Raw genomic sequence first — 19,474 nt, 5'->3', positions numbered from 1 at the left:
GATTACAAAAGTGCTAAGTGAGTTATAAAGGAGAGATACTGGGGATATAGAGCTGGAAGGAGATTTAGGAAACATGTTGTCCTAACCCTTCATTTGGTAAAGCAAATAATTGCTGGATGAATTGGGTCTTGGCTCTGCCTCTTAAGTATCTGTTGGATCCTGAGCAAGTCATTTACCTACTCTAGGCCCCAGTTTCCTCATCAATAAGTATTTTTTAATGGCTCACTACAGGAATTGTGCGAAGTGGTCGAAAGGTAGATGGCAGTTTCTGTTCTAGAGAAGCTTACAATTTAATGAAGAAAACTACATGCAACTATGTAGAAACAAGCTATGTGCATTTCCAGATATAGAACCATAATTAAATCAATTCTGCCATTGTTTTCTGAAGAAGCACGTCAGTCTCCCTTGCCCAAAAGTCCACACACCATCCTATGATTTTCCAGAGAATTTCGCCCCCCCCTCCCTTTGAAACCCCTACCCTCTGTCAATATCATGTATTAGTTCTAAGGCAGAAGAGCGGTAAGGACTAGGCAATGAGGATTAAGTGACTTGCCCAGGATCATACAGCTAGGAAGTGTCTGTCTGAAGCCAGATTTGGCCTGGCTGTAATCCACTGAGTCACCTAGCTGCCCCTAATCCCTCCCTTTTTAAAGTGTTTCCTCCATCTATTAGAAGATAAGTTTCTTGAGGGTAGGGACTAAGCTAAGAGGGTAGGGACTGGAATCTCTGGGAGCCTAAGATTTAATCAATGCTTTCTGGTTCATTCATACAAGAGATTGGGCTCGATGATCTCTATGAACCCTTTCAGCCTGATACTCTCAGGAGCCTAGGGTGGGAGGTTAGGAGGGCGAGTGAGTGGGACAGGGTAGGGGGGAGATGGCGGAGGCAGGCGGGTCGTCCTCGGGCTCCACCTCCTCCGGGGGAGCTCCCCTGCAGCCACAAGTCAGCTCTGAGCCCCCGCCCACGCCTGCGCACTGAGGCCCTCCCCCGTCCCTCTGGGCCCCGCCCCTCCCCGTCGACTGCCCCCCGCCCCGGGACCTGTGCGCGCGCACCACCTCGCGCCCGCCTTCCCTCAAAGACTCCCGCTACGGCCCGCCCGGCTCCTCAGTGACCTGCGCGCGGCGGTCGCGGATCATCCCTGCTCTGGTGGCAGCACTGACGGGACTGGAGCTGCCGTGGTCTGGTAGGTAGGGCCGCGCTTCAGCCTGCTCCCAGCTGGGAACCAAAGCTGGAGCGGGGGCCGGGTCGGGCCGGAGTGGTCTGGGTTGAGCAGAGCAAGGCAACCGGCTTTCGAGCTCGGGGCTGCGCCCGGCATCCTTCCTCCGCTCTCCCTCCTTCTCCGCCGGACCCCCGGCCCCCCCATCGCCTTTCCCGTTCGCAGTGACGGGCGTCTCGTCGGCCAATCAGAGGCCAGGTGGCTGAACCTTCCGTCCAATGGATTGCTTGCGTAACGGGCGGGGGGCGGGCTGCCTGAGGCCGCGGGCTCGCGGCTCCTGCTCCTCGCGCCGGCCGCGTGGCCGCCACTGCCGGGGTCTGGGTACCTCGGGGTCCCGGTTCCCTTCCGGTCCGCGGCGGCGGCTCTGGGGAAGGTGGGAGGGGAGACGATGCGTACGAACCCTCTCCATCCACCTCTTCATCCAGCTCTTACCCCACTTCGTACTGAACTCCCGGAACTGGCCCGAAACAGTTCGAATCTGGGAGACTAGAGGGCTAGTCTCGGTTCTGTCACTAACTTGCTGTGTGACTTTCGGCAAATCGCTGCCTCTCTAGTTCTTAGTTTCCTCTCTTTAAAACGAGAGATTGTAATAGCGCCCAGACCTGCCTTTCTGTCCGAGTTCTTGTGGGTCTCAGGTGATATAAGAGATGTGAAGATGTTAGCAAGACCACCCAGGGTTTATGGGGTTAGACCACGGAGGGATCCTAGCATTTTGCTGATGAAGAAAGAAGGAAATTTAAGAGTATGGAAGGGACTTGCTTAAGCGCACACAGTTATATGTTATAGTGAAATACTTGACAAGCCTTTCATTCAGCACCCCTTGACTTCAAGTACAGGACTTATTCTTTTTAGACTAATTTTATGATCCAAGGATAAACATTGGAGGAGTTCTGTTCAGAGAGGATTTTCAATTAGACAGATTCTGACATGGTGTTCTGCTTAGTTGGGGTTTCCTAGGGTAAGGATGCTTGGTATTTGCTAATTTCACTTTTGACTGTTACAGTTACCCACGGGAGGAAATTGGAGTAGCCATAAAGCTGGGTTAACTTTCTGGGAGTGCTGTGGAATAGTTTGATGCCTCCGAATTCTCCTCTTTTTGATCATCTTTCATTTCATTCTGTGATTTCTCGTTCACTATCTGCCTCTAGACCTTCCTCCTCCCTTAAACTTGCCCTCACTCAGCTGGTTTTTTTTTTTTTTTTTTTTTTAACCAACAGCCCCTTTTCTTTCTCTTTGCCAGCTGCTGGCTCAGACTCTTATTTCCATTCATGTATTGTAGTGTCTAGAGTGCTAGACTTGGAATCAGAAGGGGAGGGGTTTTAAGTCTCATCTCTGATACTAGAAAAATGACCACAGACCACCAAGTCACCTAAATTCTCTGAAGATCAATTTCTTTGACTGTTTCCCTAGCACCTAGCATAGTGCCTGGCATGTTGGTGCTTAATAAATGTTTATTCCATGTAGATTGATGATCTATGAAAGGGATATGAGGATAATACTTATAATACTTAGATTAAGTAATTATTGAGAGGTTCAAATGTGATAGTTTGTGTAAAGTACTCTGCAGATCTTATATTACTTAAACACGTGTTTATTATTAATAATTAAGAAAAAGGATTTTTGAACTCTGATGCAGGAGTTGCTTGAGCCTCATGGAGCAAGTGACTTGCCCAGAGCCATGCAGCCAGTGTCAAGCTAAATTTTCACCCCAGGCCTTCCTGATTCCAGCACTTTATCCTTGTCATAGTCCATTTAAATTAAAATAGCTCTTATTAAGTCATAGTAACACATTTCTTTATCATTTGAAGGCTTTAGAAATTGCTTTCTTCATAACAACCCTCTGAGGTAGTTATGGTTACAGAACACTTTATTTATTTTAACCACAAAATCCTCCTGATATATTTAATATACAAGAAACAGGCTCAGTGTGTTGAGACTTGTCTGTTTATACATGGTTAGCAAATAAACAGTGGAGCTGAGTCTGAAACTAAAACTAAGGTTATTTTTCATTTTACTATTCTGCTTATAACAGGGGAATTTGTTTTTTTAGTGGAAAAAAACTGTTCCAAGTACATACTCTCTGATACCTTTATTTTTCTTGAGGTCTGTGATCTTTTCATAATACTTCCAAGGGCGGTTCATTTATTTATTTTTTTAAACCCTTACCTTCCCTCTTGGAGTCAATACTGTGTGTTGGCTCCAAGGCAAAAGAGTGGTAAGGGCTAGGCAATGGGGGTCAAGTAACTTGCCCAGGGTCACAGGAAGGAAGTATCTGAAACCAGATTTGAACCTAGGACCTCCCATCTCTAGGTCTGGCTCTCAATCCACTGAGCCACCCAGCTGACCCCTTCAAGGGAGGTTTATGGCAAGTTAATTAGTTTTAACACACAGAGAACTATCTTTTTAATTAAAGAGAATTCCAGGTTTGTATCTGATTTGGAAGGGACATGAGAAGCCATCAAATATAACCTACATTTAACTTGACACTTATTTAGCTATGAGACCTTGGGCAAGTCACTCAATCCCTATCTTCCTCGGTTTCCTCAACTATAAAATGAGAATAATAGTATCAACCTTCCAAGGTGTTTGGGAAGTTAAAGTGAAATAATATTGATAGAGTTCTATACACATAGTGCCAGCTGTTATCAAGTAAGAATCCCTAGCTTTTTGGTGAAGTAAAGCTTCCTACAACTACGGAAACAACCTGTTTTATTTCTTGATAGCTCTAAATAGATCAAAGCTTTTCCTCAAGCCTATATTTAATTGACAGGTGTTATTCCCAGTTTTGCCCTCTCCGGGCCAAGCAGAAAAATCATTTCTTCCACATGACATCCTCTAGGAAGCTATACAGCTATATCATATATCTAAAGTAGTACTCATGTCCTCCCTAAAGGCTTCTTTGTCAAGCTACACATTCCATTTTCCTACAGTTGTCGTAAGGCTTCCTTGCCTGGCCTTTTAGCATCTTGGTCACTCCATTTCTCATCTAGAATAGCATTTTTTTTAGAATGTTAAAGCAAGTCCCTTTATCTTGGTGAAATACAGTGTTTTAATATGGGCTGATGTTGGATTTTGTGTTTCAGCTGGGAATTGGCTGAGTTAAATTGGGAGGTTCACCAGTGAGGTTAGCACAAGATGAAAAATTTTCCTGCTAAAGCAATCCTTAAAGGCTGGCCAATGAATTGCCTAAGGGTTGTGATCTGCATAAGTGGAAGTCATATGATTTAACTTAATTTCAATGGAAATTGATCCATATATTAATATTGATGATGGAACATCCCTACTTTGGAATAAAAGATTCTGAGAATGTAATCTGGGACACTGTGATTCAGCTTAATAGCTTTTGTAAGTTTAATGGGACTTCTGGCTCCATGCTGTTGACTAAAAAAAAAAATCTCCATTTAAGGAAAATGTGTCATTGGTGCCAGTAACTTATTGTTTGGTTCTCAAAGTGTACCCAAGTCCTCAGTTATGAAATAGTTCATCAGATAATTAGAACTGGAATTTTTGTTGGGTTAACTCACAAATATTTGACTTTAAAACTTCATGGAAAATCTATCATTGCACTTTTTTCTGCACCATATCACATATGGAATAATGTAATTATCAGTTCAATTTTATGTCACTTTACTATTTTCTCCCAAAATTTTGATTTTCTAAAAATATTTTAAGGGTATTCATTTTTATATCAGTGTCTCTTCCTGATGATTTCTGGATACTTGGTCCTAAAAGGCCCCTTTTTGTAATCTTTGTAATAAATGATTTATTTATATTCTAAAGAAGACTTTTCTTTTCTGCAGGTCTTTTGAATAAAATGAAGTACATTCTAGTCACTGGTGGAGTAATCTCAGGAATTGGAAAGGGGATCATTGCCAGTAGCATTGGGACAATTTTGAAATCATGTGGCTTACATGTAACTTCCATTAAAATTGACCCATACATCAATATTGATGCAGGAACATTCTCTCCTTATGAGCATGGTAAGCAGCATCCTCTTTTGTTACCAGCATTCCTGTGTAGGGACATGGGGGGAAAGGCCTTGTACAAAACTTGTTATTAGGGGTACTCTGACCAGCAGAATGTTCTCTTTCTCAGCAGGTCAAAGAGAGACTTTATGTCTTAGGCTATTCCAAGATTTGGGCCCTGTGGGAGCTGAAGCAGCAAGACTCCTTTTGGTAGCTGAATTTGAGAGTTGCTGGCAGGACTGCTGAACATGGACTTTTTTAGCAAAGCTAGGTTTGGTGTTAACATGTTCAGCTACAAGTTTTCAGACATGGAATCTTAGAAGTAGAATTTAAGAAGTGAAGCATTTGGAACTTGGGAAGTTAGGAGTAGCTAGGTGGTATAGTGGATAGAGTGCCAGGCTGAGCCACAAGGACCTGGGTTCAAATCTGGCCTCAGATACTTCCTAGCTGGGTGACTGGATAAATCACTTTATCCCATTGCCTAGTCCTTCTTGCTCTTCTGCCTTGGAACCAGTACTTGGTGTTGATTCCAAGATGGAAGCTGAGGGTTTAAAAAAAAAAAAAAGCAGGATTAAATTTTATATCCTGCAGCTAGCTCTGAGTTTTATCAGTCTGTATACTTGCACTTTGAAGCATTTAGGACAAATTCTCCTAGGACAAAAATCCCTTTAATAAAAACGTACATGAAACCAGTTCTACTTATTGGAGCAATGTTAGCATAAAATTCCCCTATAGCAAAATAATTTGGACAGTGTCTTAAAGAGTGTTTCTGGGAAATGTTTTTCCTTACCTCCAAAAGGTTATCCCTCACATGGATGATCTAGTTAGTCCTGTCCTATGAAAAGCATTACTAATATTAGTACTTCTATCCAAGTGAGAAAAACACACACAACTTCATATTCCTTGAATCTTTTTATAGTTCAGCAGGGTGGCACAGTGGATACTAGAGTTCTCTACTTGGAATCAGGAAGACTTATAGTCACATCCTGCCTCAGATATTTATTAATTATGATCCTGGCCAAGTCACCTCAATGTCCTCCTTTTTAAAATGGGAATAATTGTGGCAGCTGGGTAGCTCAGTGGATTGAGTCAGGAGGTCCTAGGTTCAAATCTGGCCTCAGACACTTCCCAGCTGTGTGACCCTGGGCAAGTCATTTGACTCCCATTGTCTAGCCCTTACCCCTCTTCTGCCTTGGAGTCAATACACAATATTGACTCCAAGACGGAAGGTAAGAGTTTTAAAAATAAAATAAAATGGGAATAATATAGCATGTACCTTCCAAGGTCTTTGAGTCACAAATGAGATGTTTGTATTTTGCAACCGTAGAGAAATATAAAAGCTATTATTATTATTATTTGGATTTAGACCTGCTATAACTCTTGGACTGAAACAGAAGTGATTACCTAAATATACATACATGTAAAACATGTGAAAGCTGGCTGGAGCTGGGTTTTTTCCCACATTGATGTTGAATAGTTGACTATATTGTAATTATATCTTTTTCTACCAAGGAACATTTCCAGAAAGTATTTTCAAATAATTGCTCCTAGCAAAATTGTTAGTACACAGTCTACTAGATTATAGAGTCAAGTCAGTAGGCACTTATTAAGCTCCTACTATGTGCCAGTGTGCCAAGCTCTAGGGATACAAAGGTAGGGAAAAGCAATCCTTGCCCTCAGGGAGCTCACAGCCATTGGGGGAGACAACATACAAAGAACTATGTACAAACACGTTACAGAAAGGATACATTGGAGATCATCTTTTAGAGCAGATTCCCAAAGTGGGCGCCACCGCCCCCTGGTGGGTGCTGTGGCGATCCAGGTGGGGCGGTGATGGCCACAGGTGCATTTATCTTTCCTATTAATTGCTATTAAAATTTTTAAAAAAAATTAATTTCCAGGGGACTAAGTAATATTTTTTCTGGAAAGGGGACGGTAGGCCAAAAATTTGGACTGATACAGAGGGAAGGCTTCTTGGCAGAAGGTAGTATTTTAACTGACCTTCCTGAAGAATCTAGGAGGCAGAGAAGAAGAGGGAGAGAATTCTGGGCATGGGAGGTAGCCATGCCATGAAAATGCACGGAGACAGGAGATGAAGTGTCTTTTGTGAAAAACATCAAGAAAACTGGTTTTACTGAGTCACTAGTTTGTAGAGGAGTGTAGTGAGCTATTCTGGAACTGTAGGAAGGGGCCAAATTATGACTGATCCTGGAAGTAATGGAGAGCCACTGATGGCATCCATCAAAAGACCTAATCCTGTTATAACCTAAAATAACGTTGAAAGAAATCGCTTTCTTTTGTTGTATTAGAATTTTGTCTTATTGAATAATTGAATATTTGGAAATAGTAGCTGTTGACACTTTGACATAGAATTTTATTATAATGCTAATCAGAGATATCTAATATTCATTCTGAATCTGTAAAGATATCAATTGCCTTTTCAGCTATTTTGCTAAAGCCTTCTTTTGCTGCCCCGCTGTGGCATAAAAGTGACTTCAGGCTCTTTAAGGCTCTGCCAGCTTATATCAGAGTGGGAAAGAAAGCTTTGAGAACAGGTCTAGAAATGGTCTGTTAGGCTGAAATCTGAAGACCATGTGGCCAGAAGAGGTGCTCCACCAAATCATGGCTTGTTTTGAACTGCTGAAGGCCTCTCCCAAAGTGTCAGCTGCTTTGTTAAGAGGAGAGAACCCACAAAGTGAACACTGGGTACTTGTCAGGTTCGACTTTGCTGCTTACTTTTGTTCTACCAAAGCTTAGATAGCAGCACATTTCAGGGGTCTGAATGTCCTTTTTAAAGGGCTCGGGGGGGCCATGGTTTTGCCTCTCCCCTATGACATCTGCCATCTTGTGAGCTGTTGGTTGAATTTATGCCTTTGCTTCCCATAGATTAACAAATGTGTAGTACCTACCCTGTGCCAGGCACTCGTGCTATAAAGGCAAAAATGAAACAATGTTATTCCTCAAGGAATTTACATTTTGATAGATGGATACATGTCATGTACGTAACGGTGTACAAAGTAACCAAATAAAGAGGCTGAGGGATTGCTTACTTCCTGTCCTTTGGAGACGGGCCCCATATCTATTGTCTAGTTTTTATTTTCCTATCAAATGATGTTTCACCACTTTAAGGCAAGACATGCAAAAAATTGTTTGGTGAAAGAGTTAGTTGTTTGTGATTTTTTAAAATTCTGATTGCTGTGGTATGCGCAATGATGACTAACCTCAACTTTGTTTGACATTTTCCTCAGGTGAGGTTTTTGTGCTTGATGATGGTGGGGAAGTAGACCTTGACCTGGGCAATTATGAACGTTTCCTTGATATCCGTCTCACCAAAGACAATAATCTGACCACTGGAAAGATTTACCAATATGTCATTAACAAGGAGCGTAAAGGAGACTACTTGGGAAAAACTGTCCAAGGTAACGCTGGCTTTCGCTTTGGTTGGAGGTCCCAGATAACACCGGGCGCCCCTTTGGTTTGGGGCTCATGTCTGAAAACCAGCAGGACTCCTTTGGCATGACAGCCCTCGTGTCATCTCAAGGGGCAAGTTATGGCTTAGGAAATCTGCTTATGGGAGCCTCTCCTGGCTGTTTGGTTTGAAGTGCTCGTGCTCTTTTGGTGGCTAAACGACTGATGTTTCAGGGTAATGCCAAGGAGTTCCTTCAGAGGATGAGGTGAAAAGGGATGGCTCAGAAAAATAATACATCTGCCGTTAATTGTGTGTTAATCACTTAAAGCTTATTCTTAGGTAGAAATTCAACTGAAAGATGCCCCTGTTGTGGATGGCATTGCCTTAAGCTGAAGCCATTATTTTATTGAGGCAGATTTCACATAAATCATCTGAACTCAAATACCTTTTATACAGAAATTCAGTGATGGATGCAAATAGCCAAAGTGACTGAGTAAAGGTAATAAATGATGTGGCTTATGGGTTAGATTGTATGTGGAATTATCTCATAGTGGAAGGTAACTTAATGTTATATATAATGTGTAAGATTAGAGAGAGATAGTGTTTTACTATGTAGTGTTTCTCCTCTTGAGTGTAGACTGTGGCCTGTAGTGTTAGATGTAGGTCACGTAGGACCATGCTCCTTTTGGAAGACTTCTGTGATGCTGAGAGGGTATTTTTATCTGTGTAGTATAGAAGGAGCACCGGATGTGGTGTCAGAGCTTTGGAATTGATATCTTGCCACATGTTATGAGATTCGTACTTGGCATAGTGCTCAGTTTGATCTTGGTCAAATCCAGAACCATCTGAATTCCAAAAGGCATCTAACCCAAGCCACTCCTGAACAAGAATCTCTTCCAGAGCATGTCCAGTAATTCAATCTTGGCTCGAAACCACCAGGGAGGAGGAATTTATGACCTCCTGGGGCAGCCCATTCCACCTGGGCAACCCTAATTGTTGAGAAGTTTTTCCTGACATCAAACTAAATTTTTTTTTTTTTTTTGCTTCTTTGAAACTCCCACCCATTGTTCTTAGTTTTGCTCTCTGGAGTCCAGCAGAACAATCATTCTTTTCCTGACAACAGCCTTTCAAATACTTAAGCCCAGCAGATTGCTCCCTACCCTCCCTGCCCCCACACCCAGGTTATATCTTCTGGCAAAACATCCAGTTTCCTCATATGGTATGTATGACCTGGACCTGGACCTTGTACCATCCCAGTCACCTTCCTCCACTGTTCTGATGTTAAATGTCTTTCCTAAAATCTGCTCCTTCCCCTCTACTACCAACCCCACCCCCACCCCCAACACAGGACCCAGAGGGGACCTCCTAGTCCTGTACACTACTGGTGTGAAACTCAAATAGCCACAGATCCCAGAAAACCACAAATTCATGTTTTCTAGATTGAATTGTAGTTTTATTTTGTTAAACATTTTTCAATTATATTTTTTTAAAACCTTTACCTTCTGTCTTAGAATGAATACTAAGTATTGATTCTAAGGTAGAAGAGCAATAAGGGCTAGTTGAGGTTAAGTGACTTGCACAGGTCACACAGCTAGGATGTGCCCGAGGTTAGATTTGAACCCAGGACCTCCATCTCTAGTCCTGGCTTTCTATCCATGAGCTTACCTCCCTGCTCCTCCAATTTCATATTAATCTAGTTGGAACAGCACTGTGGAGTTTTGTGACTGGGAGTTTGACACTTCTGTCAAACTTAGTATATACTGTTTTTCTTAATGTAGCCTAAAGTTGGATTACCTTTTTTGGTGTGCATATCACAAATGTTGGCTCACTGAATTCAGTTTACTAAGACTTCTAGACCTTTTTTGGATTAATTGCTGTCTAACCATGTCCTTTTTGATTTATAATTATGAAGCTGATTTCTTTTATTTATTTATTTGTTTGTTTTTTTAAACCCTTACGCTTCCATCTTGGAGTCAATACTGGGTATTGGTTCCAAGGCAGAAGAGTGGTAAGAGTAGGCAACGGGGGTCAAGTGACTTGCCCAGGGTCACACAGCTAGGAAGTGTCTGAGGTCAGATTTGAACCTAGGACCTCCCGTCTCTAGGCCTGACTCTCAATCTACTGAGCTACCCAGCTGCCCCCTGAAGCTGATTTCTTAAATGTTGTAAACCTCATTCATCATTTTATACTTTGCTTAGTATTTTAACTTGTCCACAGCTTTTTGAATTTTGACTCTGTTATCCACTGTGTAAGTAATACTGCCCAATTATTATAACACCTACGAATCTGAAAGCATGCCATCTGTGTACTTTGGAGTCTTTGATAAACATGTTTAACACATACATTTCAAAGCTAGGGCGTTCCACCAGAGTTTTCCTTCCACGTTGTCAAACTATTACTGATGCCCACTGACTTCTCTGAGCAGGTCTTTTGTTTTTTTTCCTTTAAATTATTCAAAGCCAAGTATTGAACATCAGTGCAACTAAGTTTTCCCAGTAATTCTGTATCAATGAAAATCTAGTCTCATCATGATTTTTCAATCTCTTCCCTCCAAGACCTCATTAGAATTGTCCATTTTCACTGACTTTTCCTTTTTGTGGTCCTAGTTAATATGTACTTCATTCTTCTGGTTCTTTTTCACTTTGGCATTATTTCACAAAGGCTTTTCCATATTTCTTTTTATATTCTTTTGTATTTGTCAGTTTTAATTACATTACAATGTTTCATGACATCAATTTACCATAACTTATTTATGGTAACATTCTTCTATTGTTGGGCTTTTTGTTTGTTCCTTTTTTATGTTTACATAGGTTGTCATTAAAATCTTTGAAGAGGGGCAGCTGGGTGGCTCAGTGGATTGAGAGCCAGACCTAGAGATGGGAGGTCCTAGGTTCAAATTTCACCTTGGACACTTCCAAGCTGTGTGACCCTGGGCAAGTCACTTGACCCCTGTTGCCCACTCATACCACTCTTCTGCCTTGGAGCCAATACACAGTATTGACTCCAAGAAGGAAAGTGAGGGTTTTAAAAAAATCTTTGGACAAATAGCTCATTTAAGAATTTTTGAATCCACCTAACTGTACTGTCATGTGGGTCACCATCTTTCTATCACCCTCATAGTACTATCAGAAATTCTGTCAAGATGCTTTGTTAAACCAGCCCTAGAACATTGAACAGATCTAGAAATTTAGTAACCTGGAGGAAGCCTGCCAAAAGGGAATGATGTGTTCTTCAGGTAGCCATGCTGGATCTTTGATCAGCACTTCTTTCCTTAGCTATGCCCTTGACCTTAGGTCACGTGACCATTGGGCCTTAGGTTGACTCTTACCAAAAATGAAGGTGTATAGACTGGATCTTTGAGATCCCTTGCAACTCCAAAGCCAGTGATCCTGTCATAGGTGCTGTGGCACTCCTCGGTTCTGTAGAAAATGAGCCCTGAGGAACTTACGATTTTAGCCGTGTCTATACTACAGGCGGATTCTTTACTTGCCTTAAAAACCAGGACCACAGTGGTAGCTAGGCAGGACTAAAGAACTTGTTCATGGTAGGAACTCTCCTACTTTTTGGAAATTCCAGATTTGATGCATTCTGCAGCATCTTCTTTAACCTCAAGTTCCCTCTGAACACTCTCTTCGCCATTTCCTGAATGTTTATTAGGAATTCACCTACCTTCTTCTGTGCAGTCTCTAATAGTATTCCCCATGTGAAAGGGTTTTACCATCACTGACACAGCAGACCGTGGGGAAGGCCGATCAACACACCAGGCTGCGTGGGAGAGCAGAGCTTATGTGGGACTATGGGGTGGCCTCGTGGGCATGAATGGGTGTAAGGATTGTTGTAGCGTTTTGTGCTTATCTGTGGACAATTAGCTTGAATTTGATTCTTTAATATTTTGGGTTCCAGCCTTTTATTTAACTTTGAGCAGATATTCAGTGATTTGGTTCAAAAATGTTATCTGTTTAGATGAACTCACAGGACCAGTTTTTAGTCTTGGTATCAGTCTTATGGGAAAAGTCTAATTTGCACCTTCTTTTCCTTCATTCTAGTTGTCCCTCACATCACAGATGCAATACAAGAATGGGTAATGAGACAGGCATTAATTCCTGTTGATGAAGATGGCATAGAACCTCAAGTGTGCGTGATTGAGGTTTGTACGCTCTGATCCTCATTAATCCTAGGCACGTGGATGCAGATTTAGCTTGTAGATCTCCCTAGCCAGCCCTGGTCAGACAGTGAAACATTCCAGGAAAAGTGCTCAAACTTTCTGCCTGTCCCTAACCCGATATCACTTTATTTTAGCTGAAAGAAAGGTGGCATTTAGTTGTCCCTAGGGATTGCTGGTTCAGATGCTCATATCTTAAATGATGCCTTTATGTAATGAGGTTGGTACTACTCCTACCCCCTACTTCAGTGAGAGGAATGCCTTTTGTACACTTTAAAGGGCTATAGAATTGGGAGGTCAGTTATTGATTCTCTGCTTAAATCCAGCATCTCCCTATGGAAGTCCTGGGCAGGGAGTATGCATCACATGCATCTGTCTGAGGAGCTGCCGCCAATAATTTTCTTAACTGATTGGCCCTAGGGTGATTGTTTTGGCCGCAGTTACAAAGATTAGGAGGGGTCGAGATGTGCCTTTGAGCGGCTACACTAAAGAAATCATTGACATTGGAATTTTGGGGGGGCTGCAGGGAATAAGCAGACCCTGGTAGAATGAGCATGCTCACTAGTAAAATCCTATAGCTTTAAAGTATGAGAAGTAGAAACCGATAGCAGGTGTTTTCTTGAATAAAGGTATAATTTAGGGTAACATTTCTCAAACTAATTTACAATAAAAAATGTTGAAGTATTATAATGTTGCTAATAATTATTGTGAAAAATAATAATTACTCCAACTATATAGTCATCTCAACGTAATTTCAAAGGTAGAGGGCAAATATTCTAGCTCTCATGGTTTCCATTTGCAGTCACAATTTGTGGCTAACTTTGGGAGATAAGAATTAGGCAACATTCTTTGGGACCCCTCTCCGAAGAGAATCACTTATATCTTTCTTGCCTAATCTTGTTTTTCCGTGTCATAGGTGTGGAGAGCCAGAATAGCCTTAGGAAAGAGTAAGCATGTCCAAAAAAAGTGACATTACTTTTCTCAAGGAAATGTGGTATTCTTGATCATTGACACTTTTATCAGATAATTCATAGCTGTGCTGTATATTGGATTGAGACTTTTAATAAACTACTGCTCAGAGAGAAGGAAAAAGAATAGGAAAATAGAAGAAGCTTTAATGATGTGCTTCTAAAATTTGTGCTTCCAGCTTGGAGGGACAGTAGGAGACATAGAAAGCATGCACTTCATCGAAGCTTTCCGTCAGTTTCAATTCAAAGTAAAACGAGAAAACTTCTGCAACATTCATGTCAGCCTTGTTCCACAGGTGAGGTGCTGGAAACATCAGGGGAACCTGAGAAGGTGGAGAGGAGACTTTGTGTATTAAGGGGGTAGTTTGATTTTTGTCTTCTGTTCCATAGAAAAAAGGAAAGAGAAAGAACATGAGTCCTTTGGGGATAAGAGCAAATGGGAAACCGAGCACATAATCAGTCTGTTTTTAACATTTAAAGAAAATGTCAACTTTTCAATTTCATATATAAAGAAAGCTTTTTTTTTTTTTCCCTCTTGTAAGCCAAGCTCTACAGGTGAACAGAAGACTAAACCTACTCAGAATAGTGTTCGTGAACTCAGAGGACTTGGACTTTCCCCAGATTTGGTAACTCTTCTAAATCCTTTGTACTGGGATTAAACTTTAATCTTAAATGTTTGACAGAAGTCATTCTTAACTAGAAATGAACAAAAAGTATTCAGACACCTGGCTTCCCTTTGTGGCATACCTAGCATATCTGGCTAGAAAGATTCTAGTAGGAACCTGGCAGTGGGCTTTGAGACAGTGTCCATTTCCTTTGGACTAACCAGACTACAGACACCAGAATATGGGCAAATTGTTTTAGTTACATTACTAATGCAAAAAGGGATATGAACTGTTTTGGTATAGATCAAGGGCACATGCTAAAAAGATTATTGATGTGTAAGTATATTTGCTGAAAATAGAAATTTGCTTCAGCGGCATACTTTATGATAACATTTTCTAGATTTCATTTGGGATTAAGGAGGAAGAATATCCTTGGGACAAAGATGGATTGGGGAAATTTTGGAGCAGAATAACAGATATTAAGCCTTGTCTTCCTATTCTTCTCCCCAAAAGTTCTAATAATTTTAATACATACTGTTGTAGGGGGCACTATATCTCTGACGTTCTGATTCTCCTACACAGAATTCTCCTTCCCATTGTGGAAACCATTCAAAGTTCACAGAACTTATTTGGAAAATCATATTATAAACTAGTGTTCTGTTGTCTTGGGCACTAACTATCCTAGCTCTGATTTTTCTCCTCTATTTATATCACTTAATAGATAATAGGCATTTCACTCTCCCAGCTCATTAAGTAGTCGTTATTTGGGCTATCATTTCTTGGCCTGCTTCCAGTTTGGAGCTGGGAAGTTTAGCTGAAAAGGATTAAGGGCACATTTTCAGGTTTCTCCAGAATCTGATGGGGACATTTATACTCACTGTTCTTAATGAAATGACGCCTGTTTGCATCAGCTCAAATGAAACTGTGTTTTTCATCTCCTGTTAAAATTGTGCCCTCATTTTTTGACCTAGGTTGTGTGTAGATGCTCTAATCCTCTTGACACATCAGTGAAGGAGAAGATATCTATGTTTTGTCATGTCGAGCCAGAGCAGGTAAGTATTTAGTCCCAGGTCCTCTTATTGAGAAATGAGTAGGTATGAGACCATAAGAGTTTCCTAGAATTACTTATACTCTTTAACTTTATACTGTAAGAGGGAAAAATTTAGGTATTATAGATATAAATTTAAAGTGTGGCCGCCAGGAATCAACAATTCAGGTTGATTCCGTAATTAAATCAGACCCAAGTCAGCATCCGGTTGAGGAGTTTTATTTACAATCAGGAAGGTAAAGTATAGGAATAAAGAGAAAGGGAGAGGCTAGTCCAGGCCAAAGGCCTGGATGGAGAGAGAAGGTTAAAAGGCTAAATAAATGAAGCTGTAAGCCACAAGGCCCAACAGCCAGATAGGCAGAGTTTGGAAGCGGCCTAACTAGGCCAAGGAAGTCAGCCTAACTTACCCACGTGACAATACAGAGTGTAAGCTGTCTGTGGTCTCAGGAGATCCTTCAGGACCAATTTCAAGACGGCAACTGCCTCAACAGGAAGTCAGTAAGATACTTAAAGAGATAGTGTCCTTCGTCACTTCCCGTGGCTCCACCTCTAATTCAAATGGACAAATGGCAGTCTCTACATTGATTTGGACTGCCCAAAGGGCAGTCCCCTGTTCTTGATTTGTTACTTATTGTCACGTGTGGGTAACTCGTCTTTCCTCCCCACTAAGGAAGGTGAGGATTATATCATTTCTACTCCTAGGATGGGTAGATTTTTGACTGTCAATGGGCTTGAGCTAATTCCATTTACACAATCCCCCCTGATAGTCATATTGGGTGCCTAGTCACCCCAAGTAATCATTTTACACAAACATCTTATACTCACAAAGGTTTTCTAACTACAATAGTTAGAGATAAGAGGGAAATGAAAAAGAGAGAAAGCAAAACCAATGTTTTGCTAAGCACGTTGCCATATCCCTTCGAGGTTGCCATAATTATTGCGATAAAAAACAATGAAGACTGAGATAAATATAGAAATTAGTAGTTTAATTAAAGCCATGCTGATAGTCATTAGACCACGCGCTTATAAGAATTCAAAACTGCCGCTCCAGCCATTATTGTTACCTCCATGTGCTTAGTAGCTAAAGAGGAAGTTCAAAGTCACTACAGGAGCCTATATCCCTTCTCTTACTTCCCACTTCCTGTCTACCATGAGGAATCATGGGAAATGTAGTTTCAAAGTCTCCCACATGTCCATAGTAAATATATATATACTTTTAGATGGCATTTCTCAAATTTCACTTTTATAATACACACTCTGGACTAAGGGAACTTTTGTACCATTTCATGTTTGGAATGATATAAACTGTGGCCATGGGTAAGTCATTTAACTTCTTATATGTACATCATCTCATCTGGCTGATGTGAGACTGGCATGCATTAAAAAGTCTTTGCGAAGAGTGCTACTGGAAGTTAGGGACATTGGTTATTATTTGTATTAATGGAGGTGTCGTTGCTGTTGCCTTGACCAATTCCCGTCAGAAAGTAATTCCTAGGGATACTTTTGATTGGTGTAAGGCACTGCCAGGATCCAGGCCTTGGGACTTTTTGGTCTCAGTTGGCCCAAATGTAAAATGAAAGGATTGAACTGTTAGATGATTCCCCAACTAAGGTCCCTTCCGGCCTTAAGGTTCTGGGATTTTGTGTGTTTTTAATCACATTTAACTTTAGGTTGTGTTTATGTACTTGAATATGGGTTTTTTTCAGAGTAATGAAGTTCTACTGAAGCATTCCAGAGGGATAGAGAAGGTATCCAGCTTCCCTGTTGGCAGACATTTCTTCACAGCCTGCCGTGTGTGACACTTTGTGCAGTATGAGATACAAAGCTGTTTGCTTTACGGTTTCCTCTGCCTTGGTAGCAGAAGGGATGGCAGGGAGAGGTGGCCAGAGAGAGTACTTTAGTTTCTGCTTGTCTGTAGGCCATGGCTGGGGTATTCATAGGATCTAACTGAAGTATATAAATCAGGTTTAGCAGAGTGGTGCTAGCCTGGTGATCTTGCATGTTGGTCCAATGTAGAATTATATCAGGTGCTTTGGATTAACAGTCAAGAGACTTGCCTGACTTCTCTGCCCATTGACTCTGGATAAGTCAGTTTTCCTGAACTGTCAAATGATAGTTTCTCAGATGTTAATCTAGTTCATCTCACTCTGCTTTGATTAGTAATCTTTCTAGTACTCATTTTCCTCAATTTTAAAGTGACCGATTGACTACAAGGTCTTTTTCTTGAACCTCCCACCTTTCAGTGCAGCCCATTCAGCCCTTGGATAGCTCCAAATGTTGGGAAATCTTTTGACATCTAGTCTAAATGTGTCTCTTTGCAACTTCTTCCTGGTGCTCCTGGTTCTCCCTTCCAGATCAAGTCTAATTCCTCTTGCTCATCACTGGAGACAACAGCTATCATGTGAATCCTTCAGGTCTTTTTTTCCAGAAGGCATGGACTCAAAAGGCCCTTCACCACCTGGTTGCCCTATTTTGGGCTTTCTAACTTACCATGGTCTTTCTTAAACTGTAATGCCCAGAGCTTAAGAATATTGCAAATAAAATCTGATGTTCAAAGGGACTGTCACTTGTCTCATCTTGGAAACTGGGCCTTGGAGCCACGAAATAGTGAATAGAGAGTTGGCCTTGGTGCCAAGGAGACCTCTGTGACCCTAGATATGTAATGTAGACTCTCAACTGCTACAGGCCAGTGGTGTCAGACTCAAGTAGAAATAGATTTCCTGTGGGTCCAAATATTGATTTAGAAATATATTAGCTAAACATTTACCAGTTGCATTTTAATCTTGTTCTTCCACTCTAGTGTTTTTGGATACAAGTTTGACATCTTTGTTCTAGGCTACTGTCTGAGGCTAAGTTCCAGAGAAGGGTTCATCTGTTTTGATAGAGGAAGTTTCTTTACCCTCAGGAGTTTAATGACATTATAGGTCCAGTTTCTCTCCCTGTGCCCCTCTTAATGCAGCCCAAGACCATATTAGGGTTTTAGGCTTTCAGGTCACACAGATGACTAAATGATCTTGTATTCCACTCAAAATCCCCAGTCTTCAGAATAGCTGCTTTTCCCCCCTCACCTGCCCCTATTTTAGACTTAGGAAGTTGATTTTTTTTTTTTTGGTCTTTTTTACCTAAGTGCAAGACTTTATTGATCCCTGTCAGTTTTCCTTTTACTAGATTTGGCCCAAAGTCCTGGTCAACATGGTTTTGAATTCTGATTCTTGCATCCAGCTGTCCTTCAGATTTGTGTCATCTGTAGATTTGAAGAACATGTCATCTCTGCCTTTTATTTAAGTCATTCATAAAAATGTTAAACAGCGCAGGGCCAAATAGACCTCTGAATTAACCACTAGAGACCTGCCACATTAACATGGAACCATTAACCCCCTACCCGCAGCCCATCTGATTGTATTATCATCTAATCCATAGCTCATTTTTCACAAGAATGGTGTGATAACACTTTATCAAAAGCTTTGCTTAAATCTAGCTAATCAATATATATAACATTTCCCTTGTCTACTAGAAATAAAATTAGGCTGCAGTGGCCCAAGTGTTCTTGATCAAGTAATACTGGCTCTTTGTAGTTACAGCTTTCTTTTCTGGAGGGTAGCCAACCATCTTCTTAATGATCTATTCTAGAACTTCCTCAGGGATCAAACTCAAAGGAGCTCACTGTCTCAAAGTCTGTATTCTTACTTCTGTTTTATTATTTTAAATGAGATCACATTTGTCTTCAGTCTTTTGGTACCTCTCCTATTTTCCTGTTTCAGCTATCACTGACAGCAGTCATATCTACTAGACCTGAGGAGATGGGTCTTTTGGGCTAAGTGATTTGGATTTATCCAGAATAGCTAAGTGCTCTTAATCTCTCCTCACTTATCTCAAGTACCAACTTATTACTGATTTTGTTCTGTCATTTCCAATGTCAAAGTTGTTCTCCTTTGCAGAGAAAATGGAAACAAAATGAGAATCCATTATCTCTTTGTCTTCAACCCAAGCAAAGGTCCCATCCTTTCTTGAACTTCTTTTTCCTCCTAAAATCACCTTTTTTATTTTTTTTTAATTTCGTCAATATGAGTATTTTCCCAACCCAGATTACAAGTCCATTTC

The 19,474-nt window shown here is 41.1% G+C and overlaps 1 protein-coding gene across 1 annotated transcript in view; it reads left to right on the top strand.

Moving 5' to 3' along the window:
• Window positions 1–1,119: 1,119 nt before the first annotated feature.
• CTPS1 (CTP synthase 1) overlaps window positions 1,120–19,474 on the top strand; it is a 42,537-nt gene continuing 24,182 nt past the window's right edge. Inside the window, exons 1-7 of the mRNA XM_044671427.1 lie at window positions 1,120–1,183; window positions 5,017–5,196; window positions 8,430–8,600; window positions 12,637–12,737; window positions 13,900–14,016; window positions 14,263–14,346; window positions 15,297–15,377. Coding sequence (XP_044527362.1) covers window positions 5,031–5,196; window positions 8,430–8,600; window positions 12,637–12,737; window positions 13,900–14,016; window positions 14,263–14,346; window positions 15,297–15,377 — 720 coding nt within the window. The 5' untranslated portion in view covers window positions 1,120–1,183; window positions 5,017–5,030. The remainder of the gene's footprint in view (window positions 1,184–5,016; window positions 5,197–8,429; window positions 8,601–12,636; window positions 12,738–13,899; window positions 14,017–14,262; window positions 14,347–15,296; window positions 15,378–19,474) is intronic.

This window comes from Gracilinanus agilis, chromosome 3 (genome assembly GCF_016433145.1).
Source record: "Gracilinanus agilis isolate LMUSP501 chromosome 3, AgileGrace, whole genome shotgun sequence".
Taxonomy (NCBI): domain Eukaryota; kingdom Metazoa; phylum Chordata; class Mammalia; order Didelphimorphia; family Didelphidae; genus Gracilinanus; species Gracilinanus agilis.
Note: the sequence above shows the minus strand (reverse complement) of the source record. Positions and strands in the feature narration are given on the sequence as shown.